The sequence below is a fragment of the Marmota flaviventris genome, chromosome 19 (genome assembly GCF_047511675.1).
Source record: "Marmota flaviventris isolate mMarFla1 chromosome 19, mMarFla1.hap1, whole genome shotgun sequence".
NCBI classification, from domain to species: Eukaryota; Metazoa; Chordata; class Mammalia; order Rodentia; family Sciuridae; genus Marmota; species Marmota flaviventris.
Genome location: NC_092516.1, coordinates 1,416,489 through 1,442,515, shown reverse-complemented (window position 1 = coordinate 1,442,515; position 26,027 = coordinate 1,416,489). Strand labels below are relative to the sequence as shown.

The 26,027-nt window shown below is 52.7% G+C and overlaps 1 protein-coding gene across 1 annotated transcript in view; it reads right to left on the bottom strand.

Annotated features, from left to right (window-relative positions):
- Positions 1–525: 525 nt before the first annotated feature.
- Abat (4-aminobutyrate aminotransferase) overlaps positions 526–26,027 on the bottom strand; it is a 79,882-nt gene continuing 54,380 nt past the window's right edge. The window contains exons 6-16 of the mRNA XM_027940726.2: positions 22,246–22,295; positions 17,009–17,089; positions 16,321–16,413; positions 15,806–15,868; positions 13,550–13,613; positions 12,903–13,051; positions 11,403–11,540; positions 10,419–10,586; positions 8,978–9,124; positions 4,669–4,780; positions 526–3,632 (exon numbers count right to left, since the gene is read on the bottom strand). Coding sequence (XP_027796527.1) covers positions 3,511–3,632; positions 4,669–4,780; positions 8,978–9,124; positions 10,419–10,586; positions 11,403–11,540; positions 12,903–13,051; positions 13,550–13,613; positions 15,806–15,868; positions 16,321–16,413; positions 17,009–17,089; positions 22,246–22,295 — 1,187 coding nt within the window. The 3' untranslated portion in view covers positions 526–3,510. The remainder of the gene's footprint in view (positions 3,633–4,668; positions 4,781–8,977; positions 9,125–10,418; positions 10,587–11,402; positions 11,541–12,902; positions 13,052–13,549; positions 13,614–15,805; positions 15,869–16,320; positions 16,414–17,008; positions 17,090–22,245; positions 22,296–26,027) is intronic.

Sequence of the window (26,027 nt, the reverse complement as noted above, 5' to 3'; positions counted from 1 at the left end):
TGGCCACATGTCCCACATGGAAGGCTCATATTGCTCAGCATGGCAGAGAAGGTCCCAGGAGACTGAGCCCTGCCTTCTTGCTTGACCTGGTCACAGCCTCATCTTGTCTCCCTGTTTGTGATCTAGCGATAAGGATCTCAGAGCCGCCAGTCCGGCCCTGCCTTCCTGCCTCTGTCTGGCTGTAATCCTCCTCTGAAACGTCCCCCATTGCTGGAGCACCCCTTCACCTTGGAGGTAGCCTTGTGCATCTGCAGCATGCAGTGTCTGTCTCGTCCCTACACTAGGTGGTCATGACCTTTCCCGCCAGAACGTGGGCTGAGAGAAGGGTGGTGCCTCATCCACCCTGACATCTCTGTCACATGATATGAATGTAGCGAAGATGGCCTTATAGCACTTCTGAGCCCAGGGTGGCTTACGCAGGTAGGGCTTCCCCAAGACGTCTCTACCGGGTGTACGATAGGTGCTTCCTAAGTGCTTATCAAATAATTATGTAACAAAACCATTTCTAACTCAGAAAGTCCACGTTCACGCTGTTGTTTCCATTATAAATTTTTTTTTTAATTTAAGAATACTGATCAACACAGGAAACATTTAATTCATGGAATTGTGCATGTGGTCATCAGTTACATTGTGGCATGTTAATTTCCTTATCATTTATTGGCACTGTCAACAGAATACTGTAAACAAGATCACTTTGTATGCATAAGTCTGCGATGCTCCCTAGCTATGGTTTCTACCATGAGCTGATATATAGAGATAGGATAGATATATAGATATGTTAATGTGGAGCACAATTTTGCATGGTTACTGAGAGTCAGTAAAAATTATAAAAAAACACCCATTTATAATAAAAGGGAGGATGTGCTAAGACTTGCTAGTACTGGACTTGGTTTTCTGTAAAAGTGACAAGACAGGCTAGAGACATTCACCAGACTTGATGGTACTAATGGGTGATGGGTTCATCTCCAGACCCCCACAGAAGCACTTCCTCCTGGGCTCTGCCATGGACAGCAGCTGTCCATTGGCTTACAGTGTCTTCTCCAGACTCTTCTCAGTTTCTGCCATCTTGAGCTCTGCCAAAAATTCTTTTCCTTGGATTTCCTCTAGCTCACCCCCACCCCACAAAAGAGGACATCTCAGGAGCTCATCATGCCCCAAGTTGACAAGGACTTGGTAAATGGCTTAAACACTTTACAAGTAACTTCCCTTGGTAAGGAGTGAATGATAAGTTCAGAAATGACTTTCCAGATAAAATGATCTCATTCCTCCGTCAGTGCCCCGTGGGGAGAGAACAGAATACTGGAGCCATGCTCTCCAATGAAGAGAGCCAAGTTTCCCAGTGTTCCCAGGCTTAGAATCCTCAGGACTCCAAGAATCTTATTGAATATTTGCACCCGGTGCTAAAGTTCTCAGGAGAAAGCATACATAATCCCATATATGCATCATGGTTGGGTTTGCATTTTTCTTGTTTGTTAAGTAAGGCTTGAACCTTGGGATATTGCCTGTGGAATCTGGCTCCCCAGTTAAAGGAATGAGACTGTGAACTTCTGTATGCCGTTCCCTTTCTGGAACGTTCTTCCGTGCCCTGTCTGCTTGGTGAACTTGCTCATTCTGCAAAGTCCTGCTCAAACGTTACTTTCTCCTTGAAAGTTCCTCTACACTTCAGGCAGATTGGGGTCCTCCCTCTGACTTACTGTGCTCCTCATGCATCTCTGTCATTGCACTTGCCATTCTGATATATTTGGTTTTAGAGTCGGTTGTTCCCCATGGATAGTGAGTCCTTTGAGAGCAGGGACCACATTTTATTTCCCATGTGTCTTCCAGATGCTTAGCACAGGGCCTGGGGTGGCACAGGTATTTCATGATAGTTTGATGAGTGAGTGAAGATTGATGTATTAAAAAAAGCATACAAATGGGTGAGAGGGAGGCATGCCTCCTCACGTAGTTAGCAGGGCAAACATGACCTTAGACGTAGTAAAACTCCTTAGGAAAAGCAGCAGATTTGCTGCAGACTGCAGGAATGCAAAGTGACCCAGGACTTGTGGATCCGTCCAGCTCTGTTAACATTTCATCTCAACAAAAAAGGCTGATGATCAAGCATGAGGAAGAGTGGGAGCTGAATCTTTGGATGATTAGTTATTAAAAGGACAAAATGCTGAATTGGGAATCTTGACACGTCCATCTTCCAAAACAGTCCACCAAGGCACCAGAGGCGCAGAGGTTTCCCTCTGGTCACAGAATACAAGCCAGACTCTCTGTCTACCCAGTGGACTATGCGTTGAGGCTGCAGGATTCTCAAGGGCTCTTTTTAGGAGCATCTGAGGTCAGATAAGTTCCGAGAAGGTCTCGCCTCTGGCAGAGATGCTGGGCCTTGTCCACAACCTGCTCAGCCACATAAGAATCATCTACCTGTGATCTCCAGCTCCAGCATCTCAGGCAAAGCAGAGTTCAGGGGCAAGTATAAGGAAGCAACCAATAGGTTGCTTTTCATGTGCAGGGCTCTGGTGTCTAATTCACAACACTTCCCTCAAGAAGAAAGCTAGTCCAGCAGTGGCTCCCGCTGATGGGTCAGCTCTGCTCAGAAGCAGAGTGAAGGCAGATGAATGAAAGCTGAGAAGGAGCCTCCCAGGAGGGAGGGTCAAGGGTCAGACCTCAAGGGGCCCCGGGAGATGGGATGAAGTGGCTCTGGGCTTGTGCTCCTGGGTGGACAGACTCGTGCTTCTGACCTTCCAGCTCTTGTGTGTCCCCTGCATGCTCAGGTCACACTTTAGGCTGCACATACAACAGGGAGGATGGTGTGGGGATAGAGGGTGTCAGTAAGAACCATCCTCGATCTGCCTAGAGATCCTCCAAGGACAGAGGCCCATCATGGGTGGAACTGAGAGTTTAGAGGACCCCAGGAGCACTGAGAGGAGAGGTCCTAGTCTCAGGGGCCAGAGGTCCCCCTTCCCCAAGCTCAGTCCTCCTGTGCCTGCTTTGTTGGTTCCTGGGAACCATCCAGTCCGGCACGGAATCATGCATGGGGTGTTCAGAGCTCCAGGTGCTGGGGAAGGAAGGGAAAGCGTGTTTGTTGCATAGGGTGAGGGGAAGCCAGCCATCTTTGATTATAGGACAGGGCATTTGAGATAGCCTGGAACCCAAGAGCCCTGGCCACCAGCCTCAGGAGCAGGTGGGACTCCCTTGACTGGCTTCTAAAGAAATTGTCAGGGTTGGGTGGGCTGAAATATGGCCAGGACCCACATGGCCCTCTCCAAGACCATGTGCAGGACTCCACCAGAAATTCTGGGCTGAAACCAACTGGTACCATTGGCTCTGCTAGGAGGAAAATCAAAGCCAGCCCCGTACTCCCTTCCCCTCTCCCACAACCACCAAAACATCCCCTCTCCACAAATAACCCTTCAGTTTATGCATTCGCCTCTGACGCTTTTAAGTGGAAACATGAATTAGGCAAACTAATCAATTGACAACTGTTGAGATCGGGCTTCTCTGAGTGTAGTGGAAATGGCTTTTCTACTTGAAATCTGCTAAGATGTCGCTGAAAATATTGAGGAACAGGTGAGCATGGTGATCCCTGAAGACCAGTGTGGGACGGAAACGGATGGACTTGTCGCCGCAGCCCCCCAACACCACACCTGGGGGAAGAGGCAGGAGGTGGTTAGGCAGGGGGCCCCGGTGGGTGTGCCAGGAGGGCTGGGAGGACAGTGACGCTCACCCACCATATGGTCCTCCTGGCCAGGCTCCCTCCTGACCTGCCCGTCCATTCCCCCACCCACCTCAGCCCTCCTCCGCTTCTTTCCCGCCACCTGATTCTGAATGCCTGCTTTCCTTGCCCTCCAGAGGCTCGTTATGTGCTGGGGAAGAAAACTCAGGCCATGCAGGCATGAGCTGTCCTGGCGGAGGGACTCTATGGCTGGTGCTCAAGGGCAGCTTTCCATCTGCAGCGGGGCTTGCTCCCACCTCCCCTTCCCCGTTGGGGAGGGAACCAGGGGCTGCACATACTAGACAAGGACCCGATCCCCCAGCCCCTGGTTTTCTCATTTTAAAAAGGAGGCCGATTATCCCTGCCTTGCAGGGCTGCTGCAGGGATTCCACAAGAAGGCATGAGAAAAAGATATGACTTTGTACCTGACACATAGTAGGTGCTCTGATCACATCATAATCCCCCCTCGCCCACTTAAAACAATTCTGAGGCTTCCCTGAGCTCCTAGAGTCTGGCATCTGGAGCCTGATGTGGGCCCGCATCCCACCCCTGCTGCACTCCGCCAATCCCTGTCTGTCCCCACCTCCCTCCGCTCTTTCTGCTTCTCCACCTGTTAGCTCCACCTGCCTCAGGTGTGCCTGCGTGCTTTCCTTGCCCAGGATGTTCTTCCTCTCCTTCCCCACCTGGCCAAGCCCTGTTCCTTTTTCAAGGCCGGGGTAAAATGCCACCTCCTTAAAGCAGCTTTTGCTGACTTCTGGCCCCCACTATTTCCCCACCTGATCTCTCCACCCCTCCATCTCACCCTTTCCCCTTCCCCAGGATTTGTAATCGTAGTAGATTACAAAATGCTGTGCTTACTGCTCCCCTCCCTGTGAGATTGCACCTCCCTGAAGGAAGGACTCTGAGGGTTTCTTCACAGTGACTCTGGACATTGATGAAACTCAAATGTCCATTCTGGGTCTCCTTACCTTTGTTTCTGGCAATTAAAATGAGTTTGTTCCTTATGGATTCATCTGGAGTGTCGAAGGAGCAAAAGGTGCCTCGTCCTCTCACCCTGCTGATGTACTGGGGGTACCGGGCCTGCAATGGGGTGACAAAGAGGGTGTCAAAGCCATCTCCTGGGCACCAGCTGGGCTCCATGGCTGTGCTTTCTCAGATGCCTCTCCTGGTCCAGTCCTTGGGGCTCTGCTGGACTGGTAGGACCACTGTTGGGTTAAGAGCTCTGGTTCTGGAGACATCCAGGCCTGGGTTTAGAACTCAGCTGTGTCCTTCACATCGTGTAACCTTGGGTGGATCATCTAAGTGGCCCACACCTGATTCCTCTTCCGTAAACCAAAGGTGCAAATGCCACTGACCCTAATAACCTGTGCAAAGATTGTAATGGGATAGGGTTTATGTGCCAAGTCCTATGCCCAGGGCCTGGCACTTAGTAGGTGCTCTTTATATGTTAGCCATCTCTATTATTAGCTATTCTAGAAGCTACTATTCCTTCTAGAAGGAATGCTCCTTCTCATTGAAGGCTTTGGGGTTGGGAGAGGCACTGGGTTGAGTGGTGCCTGGTCGCACCATTTGGAACCTGTGCAAATGACCTTGTTCGGAATAGGGACTTTGCAGAGGTAGTTAGTATGAGTCCTACTGGACAGAGGTGGGTTCGATCCAATGACAGGTGTCACAACGGATAAGATGGGCATTTGGACACAAGCACAGTGGGGAGGAGGCCAGGGGATGGTGGAAGCAGAGACTGGAGGACACATGCACGAGCCAAGGACCAGCAGCCCCCAGAAGCTGGGCGAGGCAGAACCTCCTGCAGGAACAAACCCTTCCAGGACCGTGTGAGAATAAATTCTTATTTTAAGCCACCCAGTTTTCAGCCATCTGGGAGACACAAAGGCCCTGGACCAGAGGGTCCATCCCTCCTTGCTCTACACTGTCCACATGCAGGGCAGCGGGTGAGGCCTAGGTAATCCTGAATCCTCTCAGGCACTGGGAGGGGCATTGTTGAAGCAGCTCTTCTCTCACAACAGGTCCCTGGTGGAAACTGCAGACCCAGTCGTGCTCTGGTGGTGATGGAACCCCCTCCCACACCAGCAAGCAGTTTCTTGGGAGGCAGGGATCCAGGTCTGTTCCATTTGGACATAACTTAGGGCCCTTGTGACACACACACACACTCTTAATGGCTATCGACTGAATGAGTGCAGGGCAGCAGGAACGACAGCCCCTGCTCCAGGCCGGGCTCTGATGGCCTGTGGTCTGCACATGTGCATCTGCGTAGGCCTCTCCCTCTTAGTCACCCATTCCCCCCTAATTATTTTAGGGCATTCCTATAATCTCAACTCCTTGCCTATAGCTTTCTGAGATTCCAACAGGGACCCAGAACCCCTCCCACCCCTCTAAATTAGCCCCCATGCAGGTTCTCAAAAGCAGGATGCCAGGGAGTTCCCCAGAACACTTTTTGGCGCATCTTCACCTGGGCTTGCTTTCACTGGGGAGGCTGGAGGGTCAGGAGGACAATGCTTCTCTCCATTCCCCTGTGCAGCACCGAGACCTCGGGTCTGACTGCCTGTCCCGTTGTTCTCTGTCCCACTGGCCTATTTGGGGTCATCGTGGACTGTTCTGAACTTCTCTTGTCTTTTCTCTCCTGGTGCCTTTTCTTTGTGTTCCCATTCACGTCCCCACCAGGCCATGTGCTCTGCCTGTCCCTTTTTATCTCCAGAGTCTGCAAGCTGCCCCATGATGATATCTCATGAGGAGGGCAGCCTTGGGTCCACGTGGACCTTTCAGGAAGGGAACTCAGCTCAGGACAAGGGGCAGCCCCAGGACACCAAGATCCCTGTCTGGTCTGGACCCAACATGATGTCCCACAATTGACTAAGATGACCCTGAGCAGGGCCCAGATGCCTCCTGGGGCAATAAGTGTCACCTGTCACTTCTGCCCATGCCATTTCCCAGTGTTGAGGCTCTTAGCAGGAAAGGTTCAGCCCTGTTTGGATGATTTCCCTCTTTCCCTGCCCCTCTGCCACCCTCAGTTTAAATTCTAACTCAGTTCAAGAGGAATCCATCCAGAACACACCCACTGGGGGTCTCAGCTATCTCCTTAGCGAAACTAACCCCTTCAGAGTCTTCACAGTCAGGCAGACCTAGCTTTAAAGCTTGGCTCCCTCACTGCTGCCTGGGCCTAGGCAAAGGACACATCTCCCCAAACCTCCATCTTCTCATCCAGAAAATAAGGATAGTTATATTTTCCTAATCTCAAGTCATTCTGAGTTAAGGTTTTCAAGTAAAACATAGGATGTCAAACTAAATTTGAATTTCAGGTAAACAACAAACAATTTTATAAAGTATAAATGTATCCTAACTATTGCATGCCTGGGATATGCTTCTGCTAAAAAAAGAGAAAATCAGTTGCTGTTTCTCAAACAACTGGACATCTTCTAATGTAATTTGCTAAATCTGGCCACCCTGCATGGGGATGGAGCTGGAGCCCCTGACTCCTCTTGTATCCAAATCCAAGTTCTGGACCTTGGATTTCTGAGACTTAAATTTAATGTTGGTCCTGTCTTTTCCTCATTAAATATTATAACTCTATTCTAAACATTAAATGAGATAAAGCCTTTAACACAAGATCTGGCATACCAAGTTCTCAATAAACAGAAGTTATCATCATTAGGTCCTTATCATGACAGAGAGGTAAACATCAGCAAAGAACACAGACCATCAGTGTCACTACCATCGCCACCACCATCACCATCATACCACTGTCAATATACCAAACATACCATCACCTTCACTACCATTACCACACCAGTATCATCAACATCATCACCATCACCATCGCCTTCACCACCATCACTATTATCACCAACATTATCACCATCTGCTGGGAGCCATTAGCCAAGTAGGTATGACAATTTCCTTGCCAGCGTACCCCATGTTGCTTAGTGGAAGGACTCGTGGAAATAGGACATTTTGCAGTGACATTGCATGTAGGTGACCTTGCTCAAGGACCAGGGCGGATTAGGGTGTTCCCGGTTTAGGATAATCGGGTTTAGGGCGTTCCCGGTTTAGGTTCCAGGTTTAAGGTTTAAGATTATTCCTGCTGGGAATAGGGCGTATCCTGCTGCCTGAGTTCCCCTTGAGTTCTCACGGGATTCAGACAGTATTTTTTGGGAGACAGAAGCCCAGTGGAGGTGGATTTGGGCAGAGAACGTGGATTTCCCCAGAACGTGATTGTAGACGGCTGGTGTGAGTTCGGGAATAAAGAGTTGCTGTTTGAATCTACAAGCTGTGTGGTGGCTCGTGATTGTGTGCCCAGCCAGACTGCGGCATTTGTGCCCAGCCAGACTGCGGCAACCATCACCTTCACTACCCTTACCATCACTATTATCACCAACATTATCACCATACCATCACCATTACCACTATCATCATCACTATCACCACCTTAGTGAGCTTCTGCTCATGTCACTGCTGGCTGGATGTTTCAAATACCAGGGGAGGGACCCTTTGAGATCAGCCACCCAGAGAAAGGCACCTCTCCTTCCCACTCCTGGGTTCTTCTGGCTGGTCCTGAGAACACTGGTTCTCTTCCAGCCACCTCCCACCTTGACCCTGAGTCTAGGAGAGGGCACTTGTGTGTGTTGGACAAAAAGCTCTAATGCAGAGCTGTCCTTCCTAATGGCTGCTGAAACGTGATGAGTCCAAACTGAAATATGCTCCAAGTTTAAAATATATACCCGATTTTAAAAGCTAGGTATGAGAAAAATAATCTGAAATAGCACATTGTTTGTTTTCTATATTGATGACCTGTTGAATTGATAATCTTTTTGATATAATGTGTGAAGCAAAATATATTCTTAAAATTAATTTTACTTCCTCCTATCTACTTTTCATGTGGCTTCTAGAACATTTAACATTACCTACAGCTGGCTGCAGATCACGGTGGACAGGCCTGCTAAGCTTGAGAATATGCAGAAGGCAGAACAGAAGAGGGAATGAGGAGCACGCTGTGGGGCAGGAGGGAGTGTGGGGCAGGAGGGAGTGTGCGCCAGCCTCTCCAAGGAGGGATGTCTGAGATCACATCAGAGGGTGAGCAGGAGTCAGGAGCGGGGGGGGGGGGGGGCGGCGGCGGTGCGGAGGAGTAGGGGGGCGCGTTCTCTGTGGGGAGCCTGGAGCAGCATGGCCCGCTCAGGACCTCTGAACAGCAGGTGCAGTGCCATGTGAGGGTCCGGCTGCAGCCCTGGGGGTGCAGGCGCCTGGATGGTGGGTCTGAGTGGGTACCTGGAGGTCCAGCAGCCCCGTGAGCAGGGCCTTCCCGGCACGGGCCGCGTTATCCAGCAGGTCCTCCCGCTTGATGACATTGATGACCTCGGCCAGCAACAAGTTCTTAGACGGGTCCCCCAGCCAGGTGTTGAAGATCCGGTAAGGCTGGAAGGAGGTGGAGTGTCAGGAGGGCTCACGTGGCCACTCCCTGCAGGGCCCCCACCTCTGACACACCTTCTTCTCCAGAGGACACCTGCCAAAGGCCAGGAGGGTAGCAGCCCTGTTCCCCCAGAGTCCTCCCAAGTCCGCCCTTCAGGCATGCACACTGTGGGGAGACCCAGATGCCGGCTCCCTGGAGATGCCTCAGGCCTGGGGAGGTCAGGACAGTGGGGCCTCCACTCGGGGTTTGCACTGAGTATCAAGAGACGCGTCCCCAGGTGGTTTTGTGACCGTGAGGACATCACAGAGTGAGCGTACACAAACTAAGGCAGTGGAGACGCTGCTAGGTCATAGGTGGTGCGATCTTGGGGGCCACCACGATACATGAGGTGTGTTGTTGAGCGAAACCTCAGCCTGGGGTGCATGACTGGCCTGTGACCCTCACTTCACAGGGCAGGGAGCTGAGGTTCTGAGAGGGGAGGGTCTTGCCCATGGCAAATGCAGCTAAGGAGGGGGAGCTGACTGGGCTGTGGGCACTCTGCCCCTGATAGGTCCCCCACTTCACCCACCCTCAGCCGTTCAGGGAATAGGCAGGGCTGTGGCCAACGGAAGCACACACTTCCCGGCCTCTGTGTCTTGAGGACTGGCCGGGTGACCTGGCCTTCTGGAGTGTGGAAGCGTCCTGAGGGATTTCTCAGGCTTCTGAAGACAGGAAGGGGCTCCTTTCCATCCCTTCTTTCCTTTCCCACTGCGTAGAACTGAGGTCTGACTCCTGGAGTTCCAGCAGCCATTTCAGATCACAGTGACCTCGAGGGTAGGAATGATGGGAGGAGGATTCCGGGCCCGATGTTGCACACTCATCGGTATGTACACACAGCAGTATACTGTAGTGGTTTGGGGCATTTGAATCCTGGCTTTGTCACTTACAGGCCGTGTGACCTTGGACAACTTACTTCTCTGTGCCTGTTTCCCCATTAGTAAAATGGGAATAACAATAACACCCATGGGTTAGACTGTTGTGAGGACTAAGAGAACCTGTGAAGTGCTCCGCACACAGCACTGGTTCCGTCTGCCGTAGCAGATCTTACTGATCTTACTGAGAAAGTCTGAAGATGGACAGTGGACGGCTGTGCAGATGGCTTGCAGAGGAGCTGGAGCTGGGGTAACCATGACCATCGACTAAAGTGACAAGTGGGGTCTTCCAACACCTCAGGGACATACCAGGTGCCCCGAGTCCTGTGTGAGAGGCCTGGTTCTGGGGATGGCACGCCCTCGCCTGCGGCCTGCCGGGCCCACTCACCGCGCTGGGCCTGAACTCCTCCTTGTGGAAGAAGCCCCCAGTCATCATCTTCTTGCTGAAGGTCATCACGTCTGCAGGGTCATCCAGGCCCCAGTGCTCGTGGGCCCAGAACTTGCCTGTGCAGCCTCCTCCCGTCTGGACCTCATCCACCAAGAAGGCACAGCCATGCTGCCCCAGACAGGAGACAGGAGGGAGAAATCAACACCTGGCGAGGCCAGCGGCCCCCACCCTGCACAGTGACCTGCCATTGAACCCAGAACCCAGCCACAGCTCCTGCTGGCTCAGCTGCAGAGCAAACCAACGTTCTTGGGCTTTGAAAATCAAAACCAAACCCTCCAGCAGAGGAGCAGCTCCAGCCTGAGCTGTGCTGAGTGCTGCGCATGTCCTGAGACTGCCCAGCTGGGGTCAGCAGGGGCCTGAGAGCTGCACCAAGCCTGTTTGGTTTGGCCCTAGTCCCGGGATTGACCCTGGCAGGAGTAAATGTGTCCTCAGTGGGGAGGGGACGTCACCTCCTACACTCAGTTTCCACATTCTGCCTATCGCCATGCCCATTGCTAACACGGTACTGTGTCTAAACCAACTCACGACTTGCAGCATTTATCTGTGGACTCACTAGTTGACGTGTGAGTCATACACGCACAACCCGTTAAAACAGACACAGGATCTTAACAGTTTGTCCATTGGGGCCCCATCGAGTATGGACTACAACTGACTGAAAGATGGGATGAGGGTCTCCAGAAAGGAAAGGGAGGAGGCTGAGGCCTTCCCAGGAGCCGCTTAATTATTGAGAAAGCTCCAAATGAAAGCAGCAGGTTGGTGGCTGATTTTGCAATAACATTTTAAAGAAGCACCCCCCACCCCCCACCTCCTCTATCCATGATGTGACCCCTGCTGCACATCGGGATGTTCCACGGGTTCCAGAGCTCACTCTTTGCTCCTGGAACCCAACCCAAAAACCTCTGTGGCCTTGCCATGTTCTCTGACCTTCCTAGCAATGTCTCTCAGCTTCCGGAAGAAGTCATCCGAGGCGTGGTTGTCTCCACCCTCGGACTGGATGGGCTCCACGATGACCCCAGCCACCGTCTTCTTCTTTTTCCGATATTTCACGATCAGGTCCTCCACCTGGAAACCATGGAAAAGTGACAGCAGCTTGCAAAGGTGACAATGCCTCAGGGACGCTCCTGAGCTGCGTCCATGGAGGGATGTCTGGGGCTCCATGAGCCCCTTGGAATGGTACTGAGAGTGCTGTGCCACTTTGGGGACCAGCATGGGTCCCTTAGGAGCAATGCATCTGACCTGAGGTTGGCGCTGGTGCTGGTGGGGAGGCAAGCCGAGCCCTGGGCCAAGTGACTGCACTTGGGAAGCCCCGTCCTGACCCACAAGGCAGCTGTGGTTGGCTCAGAGAAGCTACCGGCAGGGAGAGCCCCACTGCCACCGCTGCACCTCGTCACCCTTACATTCTTGTTGCTCTCATCGTAGGTGTGAGCATCTTTTGGCAGAATCTGAGATGGCTCCTCTCTAAAACACTGTTGTGAAGCTCATCTGCAGACAGCGACCCCACCAGGGCAGTGTGGAGTGAGGTCAGGGGAACACTCGGCATCGTGCTTGGTCCAAATTGAGTTGAGCTCTAAGTATAAAATACACACAGTGTCCCAGACTCAATGTGGAAAGTTAAAATGTCTCTCTGATCATTTAAAAATACTAATGACATACTGACATAGTAGGTTCAACAAAATGCTGTTAAAGTTAATGTCTTTTTAATTTCAAAAACCACGATGTTTGTACAATGGCGAACACCTGTAATCCCAGTGGCTCAGGAAGCTGAGGCAGGAGGATCCCAAGTTCAAAGCCAGCCTCAGCAACTTAGCAAGTCCCCAAGCAACATAGTAAGACCCTGTCTCAAAATAAAAAACAAAAAGGAAAATAGGGCTGGGGATGTGATTCAGTGGTAGAGCACCCCTGGGCTCAATCCTCACCCCTCAAAAAAAGATGAAATTAATTTTAATAGCACTTTACTGAACTTAATCTATCCAAACTATTATGTCAATATGTAATGAATATTTAAAATTTACTAGTGAGATTTTTTTCATATTAAGCCCTTAAAATACTGGGTATATTTCATTTTTTATTTCAATTTGGACCACGCACACCAAGTGCTCCCCAATCCCACCTCCACAGAGCCCTGATAGGATCACTGTCACTACAGATGAGCTTCACATGTTATTAAAATGAGGAGTGACCTCAGGTTCTGTCCCCAAAGAAGCGTGAGTGATAGAGAAGCTGGTACCAGAAGTGGAGGATGAGTGTGGTGGCAGAAAGAGGGTCTCACCACCCTTCCAGACACGGAACACGTGAGGCATGAGGTCTCTCTGTCCCCACCTCCTTTCTAGGGACCACGACCCTCATCCCAGATGAGGCGTCTGTCCTCTGGGCCAGGCAGGCAGGGAGGAGAAGGGATGGGGAGGTGAAGGGAGGGGGCGGTACCTCCTCCAGGCAGCGCGCCTCCTCTTGCTCGTTCTCCTTCACAAACTCTTCCAGAGGATATTTCAGCCGCGGGAACGGTGCGATGGGCCAGTCGAAGGAAGGGATGTCGATCTTGTGAATTGCTTTGGAGTGCGTGGTTGCCAGACAACCTGAGCCCAGCGAGACAGAAGAGCACATGCTTGGCTGGGGCAGTGGCATGACAGTCTTTGAAGGGGACGTGATTTCAGCCCCAGACCTGAAATGGCCAGGGAGTCTCTGGCCTGCAGATCCCAGCTCTTGTAACATCCTGAAGAGCCCACAAATGGGTGTGTGTGTGTGTGTGTGTGCGCGCGCGCGTGTGTGCACGCACGTGCACGTGCACGTGTGCTTTATGATTTGCCACTCATTACACACAAGCTCTAAAGATGAGACACAAGGGTTTAAATCCCAGCCTCTGCCACTGAATGGCCTTGGCAAGTTCCTTCTCTTGCTGACCCTCAATTTCTACATCTGCAAAGTGGACATAACGGTGCCCCTCTTGGGGGAATCGTCTGGAATCTACGAGAATTGTGTAAATCTCCAGCGCCAGACCAAAGGCAGTGGCGCTACTGCTGTTGCTGTTGCCATCACTGTAAATGCCACCCTGGGACCACATCCATCCTCCTTACCCATGGTCCTCCCGTGGAAAGCACCCATGAAGGAGAGGATGCTGTAGTCGGGGCACCCAGGGGCCTAGAACCAAGAAAGATCAGTGTCAGTCATCCTTGTGAGGACTGGGAACCAGTGTGACCCTGCCAAATAGAGGAGGAAAGTCTATCAGAAGAACCATGTCCTTCCAGGCAGAGAAGTTGTAAGTGGGTCCCTGAAGTCCCTACCCAGCCCCCATATGTTCTGTTCTGTTCATGCACTTAAAGAATTAAGAAAAAAAGTTATCAAATTTAAGACCAATTTCACATATATCTGAATTTCTGACTTCCCATGAGTTCTGCACAGGTGGGACATTTTTCTCCCTCGCAGGTGGCCACAGTGCTCATGCTGTGCTCCTCTCAGCTGGGGTCTCTGAACTCAGACCCTGTTCTACCATCTCTGCCAGCTCGGCCCACACCCTGCCCTCCACAGCTCTTAGGGGGTCCCACGCTGCAGGATGTGCTGTGAACTGGTCCGTGGGGGACACCCACCTTTCCCACTCCCCTGCCCCCCCTGCAGCTGCCCTTGGGTGTGAGGGTCAGGAAGCCAATGCAAGAGTTCCCAACCTCTGCCTGGCCCCAAGGAAAGGATGCAGCTGCCCCTGCTGGCATGGGTTTCTGGTCCTCCACGGGGAGTCCAGACACTTGCAGCTCACTCTAGAGAACTGTTGGGCAGCCTCAGAGGCCACCTGCACCAGTCTCTTGGAGATCCATGCGGCATTTTCCCTGAGACCACTGGTAAAACTCCAAGACCTCTTCCCACAAATTCCAAAATACCCTCTTGCCAATTTTTTTCTTTGTCTCCAGTTTACAAATATAATATGTACACATTCTTATGCATATCTAAATTCAGCAACTAAAAATGATGGATGGAAATCTAAAAATGCCCATCGGAAGGACATGCCTGGATTTCAGGTGAGGGAAGCTCAGTCAGGGAGGGAGGTGGGAGAAGGGCCCTTAAGAAAACGGTCTGAAAAGAAGAAAGAAAGTAAATCTGAAGTGGAAGCAGTTTCCTGTGAATACGAGGAAGGTGTGGATGCCTTCACTAGCAGGAGGTGAGATTAGGAAAAATGCATATGGAGAAAGCCTAAGGAAAAGGATCAGAGCCGGCCACCGCCAACCCGCCAGCAGGACCTTCCTGCACACGAATTCACACGGCGGAGAGCAGTGTCCTGTCCGTGTGGTTTACATTCTGCTGTTTCCACTGAGTTCCAGCACCTGTCCAGGCCCAGAGATAGCCTTCCTAATTATAATTATTTCAGCTGAAGAATATTGTGAACGCAGACAGAAGCTGATCAGGAGTGGGTTCTTTGTTTGCAGTGCTGGGACGGGTTCTTTTTTTGCAGGGCCTTGCACATGCTACACCCCCAGGCCCCCCCTTTTTAAAGCAGCACTTATATTTGAACTTCACACAAAATGAAGACAAGCCTGCTGTGGTTGGAGGTGGGTGGGAATCTTGCCTTCCTGCCGTCTTTGTCCCCAAGGGCTCTGGTGTTGAAGGCTGGGTCCCTTGCCTGTGGTGCTACAGGGAGGGGTGGAAGCTTTAGGAGGTGGGGCTTAGAGGGAGGAAGTTAGGTCACTGGGGCATGTCCTTGAAGGGGATATTGAGACCGGGGCTCTTCTCTTTCTCTTCCCAGCCACCAAGAGGTGGGAGCCTCCTCTTGGCTGTGCCCCCACCATGATGAGTAGTCACTACAGGACCTGCGCAAGAAGGGCTGAAACCTCTGAAACTTTGAGCCAAAATAAACTTTTCCTCCCTCAAATTGTTGGTGCCAGGTATTTTGTGATAGTGACAGGAAGCTACTGATGCAGCCACCAATCTTATTTCCCTGGAATAATCCCCAGCCCCCGCCATCGCCCCAGCAGTGCCCGCCTTGGTGTCTCTGTGAACAATGAGGGTTTGGTTTGCAACTCCTAGTTACCCAGTCCTTCCTGTGTACCTAGGTAGTTTCCAGTCCTTTCTGGCTAGTGCCACCAACAGAACACTGTGTACACATCCATGCTGGTGCTTTGCATTATTCTAGAGAGTACATCGATGGCCTTTTAGGATCTGTCAGATTCAGTCAGTTCTGGGAAACTGGCGAAGGCTGGTCAGGAAGAACTCTACTCCATCTTGATCCCCAGGGAGTGGACTCAAGAGTGAGGAGGCTTGAAAAGGGCAGGCTGGCTCAGCCTGTGTCAGCCGAGGGGCTGGGGCGGCTCCCCGCAGATGGGTGACAAGGAGCCCACCGCACTTACCTGGTTAATCATGCAGGTGTCCAGCTCCTCTTTGGAGAAGCTCCTTTGTCCTCTTTCCTTGCTCTGCCAAAACAGAACAGGACAAAACCTGAGACACTGAAGACGGGGCATCTACCTGGCTCCTAAACTCTTTCTTTAGTCCAGTCGACCAGGGGGTGCTTTCTGGGGAGCTGGTCTCCTGTATTGATCATGGTATGTCTCCATGGGCCCCAGACTGTTCATTGTGCTTGCAGTGAAATAGAGGACCGTGCACCGCGCATCGCGATACGTTACTATTCTCCACGTAACACCTGTGACTGGGGAGGGCGTGTGTCCCGCAGTAGAAGTAGTGCCGTCACACTGGGTGGGTTTGACACCAAGACCTTTCCACCACCCACACCAGGACGCTGGAAGCTGCGTCCAGGCCCTCCCTGGAGTTCCACCTTGGCCACTGCAGCTAATACTCTGGCCCGTCGGGATAACCGTCAGGCCGGGTGGGCGTGTGGTGGAATCCGCGTGTCTGTGCCCAGCCTCACCCGGTACCACATGAAGATGGTCTTGAAGGCGTTTTCGTTGGAGCAGGAGCCACAGGCCATAGTGATGAGCTGGGTCATCCCTTTGGGAGCCACCTGCAGTGAGGGAGCCAGCTGTGAGCCCAGGCCCGGGGACCCCAGCTGCATCTGTGAGGGGGCTGTGCCCTGGCTCCATCACCCCGTCACTCAGAGGCCAAGGACGGGAGGGATGCCCGGAGGAGCTGGGTTGGGAGGGTGGACTCAGGCTTCTCCAGAGGCAGAGGAGAAGCCCAGGGGGCCTGAGGCCAGCAGAGGGGACAGACGGCCAGGGAAGCCCAATCTGCACCTTCTGATACAGCTGCCACCCACAGACACGGCACCCTCCAGGTGGGAAGTCAGGGTCCCCGTGACTTCAATCCTTGTAGCAACTGAAACTGAAAACCCAGGAGGACAGGAGACCTAGGGCCGCGCTCCTAACCAGGGACAAATATCACACTGCCTGGTTCCCTTGGTCTTGCCCACAAAAACTCTTTCTTTCCTTCAAGAGGAAAATTGGAAATGATCTTTATGGAAGAACAAGATTTTGGAAGCAGCTCCCCATCCTCCATTGCAATCCTTGCTGCCCCTGACGGGACCACCCAGGACAGCAGGGCGGAAGGCAGAGGTGGGGCTGCACAGTGACAGGATTGTCCCCCCACCCCACCCCACTCACGGAGAGCAAGGACTCCCGGAGCTTCTCCACGAAGTTCTCTGGAGGCAGGATGCCCAGCGCAGGTCTGTTGATGAAGGTGCTCTGCAAAAGACCAGGGACAAATGGTTACTGTGTCCCTTTCCACCTTTCCACAGGTGATGGGTTCAGTGGGCTCCACAGGGCACTGTGGGCTGCTGCTGTTCTGTCCGGGCAATGACACATTTCCCTGCACTTCAGAGTTCACGAGGCTGCTCTGGATTTGAAGAGGGCGTTCCTTGGCTGTGCTCTCCGTTATAAGATGCTGCATGGTCGGGGTCTGGGTGAAAGGTAATGGGATCTCTTTGTACTATTTTTCGCAACTTCCTGTAGCTGTATTATTTTAAAAACGCCATCAGAATGGGAAGAAGGAGAGTGACAGGTGCCATCCAGGATGCAGAGCCCTGAAACTCCCGTTCCCAGCTGGAGGGCGAAATGGTGCAGCTACCTGGGAAAGCAGCGTGCTGGCTTCCTGTGATGTCCCAGGGCATCGTCCTGTGGCCCAGCAACCCGCCCCAGGTGTTTACCCAGGAGAAGAGGAAGCGCACACCCACATGGAGACAGGTGTGTGCACCTTGTGGTGGCTTTTATTTCCATTTACCCCTAATTGGAAACTATTCAAATGTCTCTCCGCTGGGAAGAGGGGAACAGCTGTGGCTCGTGCCCACCACGGAGGACGACCCAGCACCATCAAGAACAATGCACGGGTTCGGGCGACCACGTGGAGAAAGCTCAGAGCCGGATGCCGAGTTAGAGGTAGAAGCAAAGGGCTGTGCGGTCTGTTTCCATTCGCATGACATTCTGGAAAAGGCAGGCCACGGGGAACAGGACAGCCATTGGGGGGCTGACCCAGCTGGGAGGGGATGTCTGGGGCAGGGCACTGCTCTGTCTGGAGTTTTTAAAAGATCGGCGTAAAGCCGGGCGTGATGGTGCGTGCCTGTAAGCCCAGCAGCTCGGGATGCTGAGGCAGGAGATTGCGAGTTCTACTTGGAATTTCCGAGTAGAATAGGGGTCTGATGTGGGGGTCTCAGCCTCAGCAACAGGGAGGTCCTAAGCAACTCAGTAAGACCCTGTCTCTAAATAAAATACAAAATAGGGCTGGAGATGGGGCTCAGTGACCGAGTGCCCCTGAGTTCAATCCCCGGTAACCCTCCCACCAAAAAAAAAAAAAAAGGGAAGAAAGTGGCCTGCACTGCTTGCTTGTCAGGTTGGGAGGACACCCCCAGTGGCTCTCTCTGCAGCAGCACCAGGCCAGGTGGGGCTGTTCTCCTTCCCAGGGAGGCAGGATGGGCCCGGACCGAGTGGACAGTGAGCCCTGGGGAGAAGCGTCACTGCACCGTGGGGCTCACACCTGGCCGTGTGGGCAGGGCTTTATGCATCCCTAGCTGACCCTGTCACTTGTGCTGACCAGAAGCACGCGCTGTGCCCTGGAGGAGAGCGATGCTGCAGAGCGAGGGGCAGTGTGTGCTGAGCCAGCGGACTCACAGTCCAGCTAGGCAAGCTGCAGGTGGCGGCTGCAGGGGCTACTCTAGGGGCCCAGGAGGGGCCTGAGCCAGGGACACACAGCAGGGGGCCCACCAGGAGCCAAGCCCTGCATTTCCTGGGGAAGTGGAGTCGGGACAGTCTTGGGGGTCCCCAGCTCCCCTGGCAAGCACGGGAGGAATCCGGGAGGGCTTTAGTTTAGATGGACAGACTTATTCTAAAATACGGACGTTTAATTACAAAAGCAGGGTTGTCCTGGGATTTGGGGACTTCCTAGGTACCTCTCTCTCTCCCTGACATAATCAGTGTAATAAGCTCAATGCAAATCCAAACAGTGACATCACTGTGTGGGGGAGGCTCAGGGACAGGGAGGCTCCAGAGGTCATTGTCCTGGTGGCTTTGGGTCACTAGAATTGTGGCAGATTCATACCTCTGTTGCTTTTTCTGCTCTGTGACTATCCAAGTGGGTCTCAGATAATTCCTGGGGGAAAATAAGCTTCCCCATTGTAGAGTTAGCAAAACTGAGGACCAGAGAGGTCAAGCAACTTGTCGTAAGATGCACTGATAGAAAGGGACAGAACCATGACACAGACCCAGGTTTGCTCGTTTCAGGTGCCACTCCCTGTCAGACATGCCAGGCAGCCTCACCTGGCGATATTAATAGTTCTGGGTACAAGTTGGCTTGGCACAACTGGAGACCTGGGCTTGCTTAGGGTCCTTCAGGGAATGTTTCCCCCTAGTTCGAGCTGTTCATAGGGCTCCTAAGAAATCTGGTGCATCATGAGAGTAGGGTGGAAGCAAATTGCCCTCACCGTCACAGGCTGCAGGGGACGAGGCTCCCAGAGGGCAACAGGCAGGCTGGCAGCTTGACTGCCTACTGCCTATCTGGGCCCAGGAAAGCTGTGGGGGTGGTGTTCTTGTTCAGCAAAGCGTAGCATTACGAGCAGAAGGTATCTGGGACATCAGGTCTCAGAATCAAATGAGGGCAGGTGTCTGCAAGCCTCACTATCAGCTCAGCAGTCTTAAAGTGCAGCATGGAGAGAATGGGCTTTGGTTTAAGTGGCTCTGCAACCCCAGGCAAGTCACTTAACCTCGCTGAGCTTCCGGGTCTTCATCTGCCCAAATGGGGTCAAGGTGTTTTTAAGGAGCTATGAAGTGGCATTCAGAGAATGCTCAGTCTCAAACAACTGTGCAAATGGGAAGGCCTGGCAGTCACAGGTCTGTGTCCATGGTACCTGGCCAGGGACCCTATGCTACGTTCATCCCCTGCGCAGAGAAGTCAGATTGCAGCTGTCATTCACTGCACTGTGACTGTGCACATACAAAGCCCAACAACCCTTGCCCAGCTTGTGGGCAACACAATAAGATGGCCCTGGTGACATAAAAAATTGTAGCAGGGACCCACATTTTAGATCCAGGGAATGTGGTGTCATTTTTGCAGTCACCTGACTTCATTACGTTGGAGTCTCAGGGCGGTGCTCGGGGGTGCAAAAGGGCTGCTGAGCTCCTTCGCACCTGAGCTCCTGATGGCCTGGCAGGAAACTGTCATGAAATACTGTAACCTGAGTGCGTCTCCACTGGAGAACTGTCAGTGGGCAGCCTCCCAGCCTGACGCCTGCGTGCCCCGCGGCGTGTCGCTGTTCGGAGTGGCGGTCAGCTAGTACTGCTTTAAGACTTGCTGGGGCTCCTCTCAGTGAGCTCCACTCAGGTGCCCTGCAGAGCAACTGCTGAGCTGGGATAGAGGCAGCTCTCACAGGAGACCAGCGCTGGCAGGAGCAGGACTCCGGGTCACTGTGAGGTGCCCGTGTCAAGGAGCAAGGCCCAGGGAGAGAGCAGAAGCCGGTCACCAAGGGCTCTGCCCTGGAAGCAGAGGCCTCTGGTGGCATGTGAAGGTGGGGACCCTGGGAAGGGTTTGTGTGCACACCCGAAGCTCAGCTCGCAGCACAGGGTGCTTGTCGGAGAGAGAACAGAGGTGGGAGGGGCTGCTGGGGACAGGAGGGGCAGGAGCAGCCCTGGACAGGGGAGGGTGGAGGGGGTGGGCTGGGGAGCCTCCTGGCGGGGACAGGGCAGTCCTCCGTGAATCGGCCTCCCTGGGCCTGGATGTCAGGCGATAGTGGGGAAGATCCTTCCTCCACAGGCAGCTGACATGGAAATGTGTTTGACTTGTTTGTTGACGTGCTTCTCTGAGCACCAACTGCCGGCGCAGCTGGGGTTTGCACAACACGGGGAAACAGAGCCCGCTCGACCGTAAACAGCCCAGCCTGCCCCGCGCCCAGCAGACACCGTCCCTGGGACCCTCCTTCCTCGGCAGCAGCCCTGCCCCTGTCTGCTAACTGGAGGCAAGGTGTCCCCAGGTCCCCCCCCCCCCCCCGCTCCCTGCCAGGCAGGGCCACCATTTATAAGGAGGGAAGGTGCTTCTTTTTGACGGTCTTCAGTTTTGTCCTTGGAAAGGGAAGAACTTGTAAGACTCAGGTCCCGTGAGGGTTGGGCTGAGGTCCTCCCGGCCTGCCTTGGATTTATTTTGGGGACTCAAGCTGTTTGTCATGTGTGGAAGAGGATGTCCCTCTCTGGGGCAAATGAAAACCCCAACGACACTCCGTGTTGGCAAAGGAATGGGGGACAGCATCCCTCCCACGCTGCTGGTGGGAGTGGAGATGGGAGCAACCAGCTGGGAAAACGGGCAGGATTTGCTGAAGCTCCACCCAGACACCACCCAGGCCAGCGACTCCAGGCCTGCGCGGTAGCCCGCAGACCTGGGAGGTGTGCCCACCCGCAGGCAGACCGAGAGCCCAGTCTGGAGCCCACCACGTGCCACCAACAGCAGGATGGATAATCGACTGCAGAGTATTCAAAGTGAGATTACAGCCAGGAGGATGGACAGTCTTGGCCACACAGGACACCCCCAAGATGAGTCGCTCAGACGTGGCTTTGAGTGGTATAAGACCACACTCCTGGCCACGGAAGCTGAGATGGTCCAGGGGTGTGGCTTTAAGCCAGCTAGGTCGGGGTCATTTGTCATGGTAGTGACGGAAACAGGACATTTCCCCAACCTCAGGATGGGGAAGAACTGGGAAAACAATGGGTGGGTCGTGTTCGTAGGCGCAGATGGCTTTCTAGCCATTCCCAGGGCAGACGAGCCCTCTACTTCATGGGCTCTCAGCCAGGTAGGTGTGCCTGCTGCGGGCCCCGGCCATGTCTGCAGACACTTTGGGTCAGGGAGGCACTGAACACCCTCCAACACACAGCTGTCCCCACAACACAGAACGTTTGTCTCCCAAGGTCGCAGGTGCTGAATTGAGAGCCCTGCTGTAGGAGGTGCCTGAAGACCACGTGGCTTCCCTCAGGCCCTGGGTGTCACCAGGGGGTTGGGTGCTTGCTCACCAAGTCATTCCCAGTGCCTCAGATGAGCTCAATAAGTTTTTTTTTTCTTTTTTTTGGTACTGGGTGGGGATCTAAGCCAGGGGAATTTAACCACTGAGCTCCACCCCCAGCTCTTTCCATTTTTTATTTTAAGACAGGGTCTTGCTTGGGGACTTGCTAAGTTGTTGAGGCTGGCCTTGAACTTGTGATCCTCCTGTCTCAGCCTCCTGAGCCTCTGGGATTACAGGCGTGCACCACCGCGCCCAGCTCAATAAATTTTTATGGAATGACAAATGAATGAAGAGACTATTTCTAAAGACACCAGTATGGCGAATGGCCACACACAGCTGGTCTTTACTCAGCGCAACAGGGAGACATACCACATTTTGAGGCTGCTGGATGAGCTTCACCAGGGCCGGATGGCTGTAACCTGGGGAGACAAGGGCACCGTTAGGGATGAGCAGCCTGTGGGAGACTCCCCAGGACCCTCCCCCCCTTCCCCTACCTGGCCTTCAGCCCTGTGACCTCTTCCCATGTCAAAGGAAGACGAGAAGATTCCCAGAGCCCTGACCACTGACTCTGAATTGCTTGGCTGAGAAATCTCCCACACCTTCCCCAGGCCTAGATTCCGATGCTCATGCAGGTGTGAGACCCACCCACTGAACCAGACAAACTTCAGAGGAAGTGAATGCAAGGTCAGGGCAAATCTCAAGACTGGGCCAGGAGAGGTTCAACAGGACAGACGGCCCCGCCATTTCCCCAGGGCCCCCTGGCTGGGGTGGCGCTCAAGGTGGTGCTCTGCTAGGGACCCAAGTGAAGCAAAGGCAATCTGTGGGCTTGTTTCCTGTCCAGAGAGGACTGAGGATATCAACAAGGCCCAGGGTGCTCTGGGATCCAGCGAATGCTCTCCTGAGAATTTATCCTCCATATCTGGATCTTAGATGGGACCCTCTATATCTCAGGACTTGAAAGCAACCTAACATCCATCGATAGCAGACCAGGGAAATAAACCACCACTCATTCATGGGATGAATGGCTTCCAGTGTGCCCAGGCTATTACAGAAAAGCGTGAGTTACCTGTGCTGAGTCAGAATAACCTGAGGTCTCCTGCCAAGAGCAAAATAGGAGGCAGGACACAGGTGTGCTCATGCACTTCTCGCTAGAAGAAACCAGTGATAATGGGAAAGAAATAAGGGACGGGCTCAGACTTGGGAAAGACACTCCCTCAAGTAAAATTTTAAAATAAAAATATTTATTTATTTAAATGAAAAAAGTTGAGACAGGTTCTCATGAAGTTGTTAGGCCCTCTCCAAGTTGCTGAGGCTGGTCTTGAATATGTGATCCTTCTGCCTCAGCCTCCTGAGTCATAAAAACACAAAAAATTTTAAAAAATATTTATTTCTCTCTTTTTTTTTAGTTGTAGATGGACACAATATCTTTATTTTATTTATTTATTTTTATGTGGTGCTGAGGATCGAACCCAGGGCCCAGGGCATGTGCTAGGTGAGCGCTCTACTGCTGAGCCATGGCCCCAGCCCCACAAAAAGTTTTTTAAAGTTAGTCTAGAACTGTTGGTCGAATGAATGAAAGCACCTAAAACACAGGAATAACTGTGTGGCCATGTTAGACTTGAGTAAGGCTGCTTTGCTCAGGGGCCTTTAGAATGAAGACGTCTCCGGGGTGCTGCTGTGGTTTGGCCTTCCTCGGGGAGCTGAGCTGGGCTCTCTTTTTTGGCAAGGACCCTCTCTTCCGGCCGCCTGCCAGTCGGTACTGAGAGAGAGCACCCATCACACTGGAGCACCGGATGGCAGCAGGGTCTCTCAGGAAAAAGCACTCCACACCTGACGTCTTTTTTTTTTTTTGACATGTGTTTCTAAAAATCCCAGCCGTCAACCTGATGGACGTGTCCTCATGTTTGTGTGGCTTGAAGCCTGAGAAGTGGCAACAACACCCCTGAGACCCGTGGTGACACCCCTTCACCCTTCTGCCTCCTACAGATCCCCCTGACTGCAGCGATCCTGCTCCACCAGCCCCAGAATGCTTTGCGGTGACACCTGGACCCCATGGGTCAGAGGAGGGAGTCTTGGAGGAGCCCCACGGTTATCACACCCTGTTCTGCTACTGGGGCCACCAGGTCTTGACTGCACTCTTCTGGGGCTAGACTGTAAAGGACTGTGATGCGATGGGAGGAGGAGGGGTAGGGGCTTAGAACGGGTTCTGGGCAGCCCGGGGCCTTGTGCACCACCAGGCCAGGGAGGGTGAGGAGGGCCAGCCTATGCCCTGGTGTGAGCTCTCCACTCCCAGGTGGGCAGCTGTGCCCTGAACACGCCTTCTGCACACTTGGCTTGCACCGTCCTGTGGCCTGGGATGGCCCCCTTTCCCTCTTGCCTGAGGCCTAGGCGGGACCCCCTCCTAGGAAGCCCAGCTGACAGGCAGCCCGTGCCACTCTCCTCTTCCCACCGAGTTTTTTTTTTTTTTTTCCCACCAAGTTTGACACCTCCATGGTCAGCACTTGTCAAATGCTGCCTGAGAACAGCATCCCAGACCAACAGGATAAAGCCCCACGTCACACGGACATTTTGACAGAAGCAGAAAAGCATTTGCCAAAACCAATGTTTTATGATAAGACACTATCATAAATTTATGATAAACTGGGAATACAGATATGCTTGATCTCCCTGACACAGGGTCCCTCCCAGAGCCCACAGCCGCGTGGATGGTGAGAGGCTGCCTCCCCTCCCCCGCCCAGGTTCAAGGGCAAGACTCCCTCCTGCACTGCTGTTGGACATCACATCAGTCAGTGCACAGGCGAGAAAAGGAAACAGAGCATTCAGACTGGAGAGGAAGAGTAAAACTGTCTCTTTGCAGATGGATGGCATGATCTTGTGCAAAAAAATCCTGAGGAATCCACTAGAAACCTCAGTGCCAGCGAAGGCGCTCAGCACGGCTGGGGGAGGCAGGATTAGTGCATTTGAATCACGTGTTTTCAAACACTTGCCATGGACGATCAAGAATGAAATTAAGAAAATATGTGCTGCCTGGCATTGCAGTCCGACTTGTCTGCACAGAGTGGCGCTTCTTGAACACTGTTGGTCGAATGAATGAAAGCACCTAAAACACAGCTTGATCTGGCCCAATAACCTTGACAGACATTCTCAGAAACTTCAGGCTTTATGTATAAACTTATGGAATATTAAAAAGAAAACATATACATAATAATTCCCATTTATTGAGCACCAACTGTGTGCCAGGCTCTGTGCTACGTACTTCATATGCATGATCCTACCGAATCCCAAAGGGAGCCCGTGAGCAACATTGTCAGCTCAAAGATGCAGATGGAAGCAGAGAGACCCAGAGAGGGCAGCAGACGCCTGGCTCCTCGTCCAGAAGCAGGCTGTGGGCCCCGTGTTCTAGCTGTGTGGCACTATCTCCTCCTCCTCCCTTCACGGCCACCATATCCACCCTCCCTCCTTTCATGACAGCTTCTGTTAATGGAGCATCTACTATGTGCAGGGGGCTTTCTGTTCATTACTGCTAATCCTGGCAATAATCCTGGCAGGAAGGCCAGATCTGCAGGAGGAGGGAGGCACTGAGGTCTGCGGCGTGTTCAGGTCAATACACTTTAATTGAATGCATGAATCACAGAGAGGTCCAGGGACACAGGCCAGAGCTCACAACTACCTGCGTATGAGGAAAGACTACCCAGTGCCTCTTAGAGCAGGAGTAGACTTTGGAGAAATAATCCCTGGTCTGAAAGGATCACAATTTTTATTCCACATCCTGCTAGGGTCTGAAAGTATGCCCCCCGCCACTCTCAATTCCTATGCTGAAATCCTAACCCAAGGTGGTGTCAGGGGTGGGGGCCTCTGGGAGGGGACTGGGGGTGGGAGAGCCTTGCGAGGGGAGCAGTGTCCTTGTAAAGGAGGCTCATTTGTGGCCTTCCACAGTGTGGACGCAATGAGAGGTGCCGTCCAGGCATCAGGAAGTGGCCCTTGTTGTGCACCAACTCTTGAGTCTCTCGATCCCAGACATCCACCTTCCAAACCCTCAGAGATAACTTTTGGCCTTGTACCTGGCATTTTATCACGGCAGCCCCAATGGGCCAACACACAGGCCTTGTACCTATTTTCTTGAAATCAATTCACTTTTTAACTGAAATGCA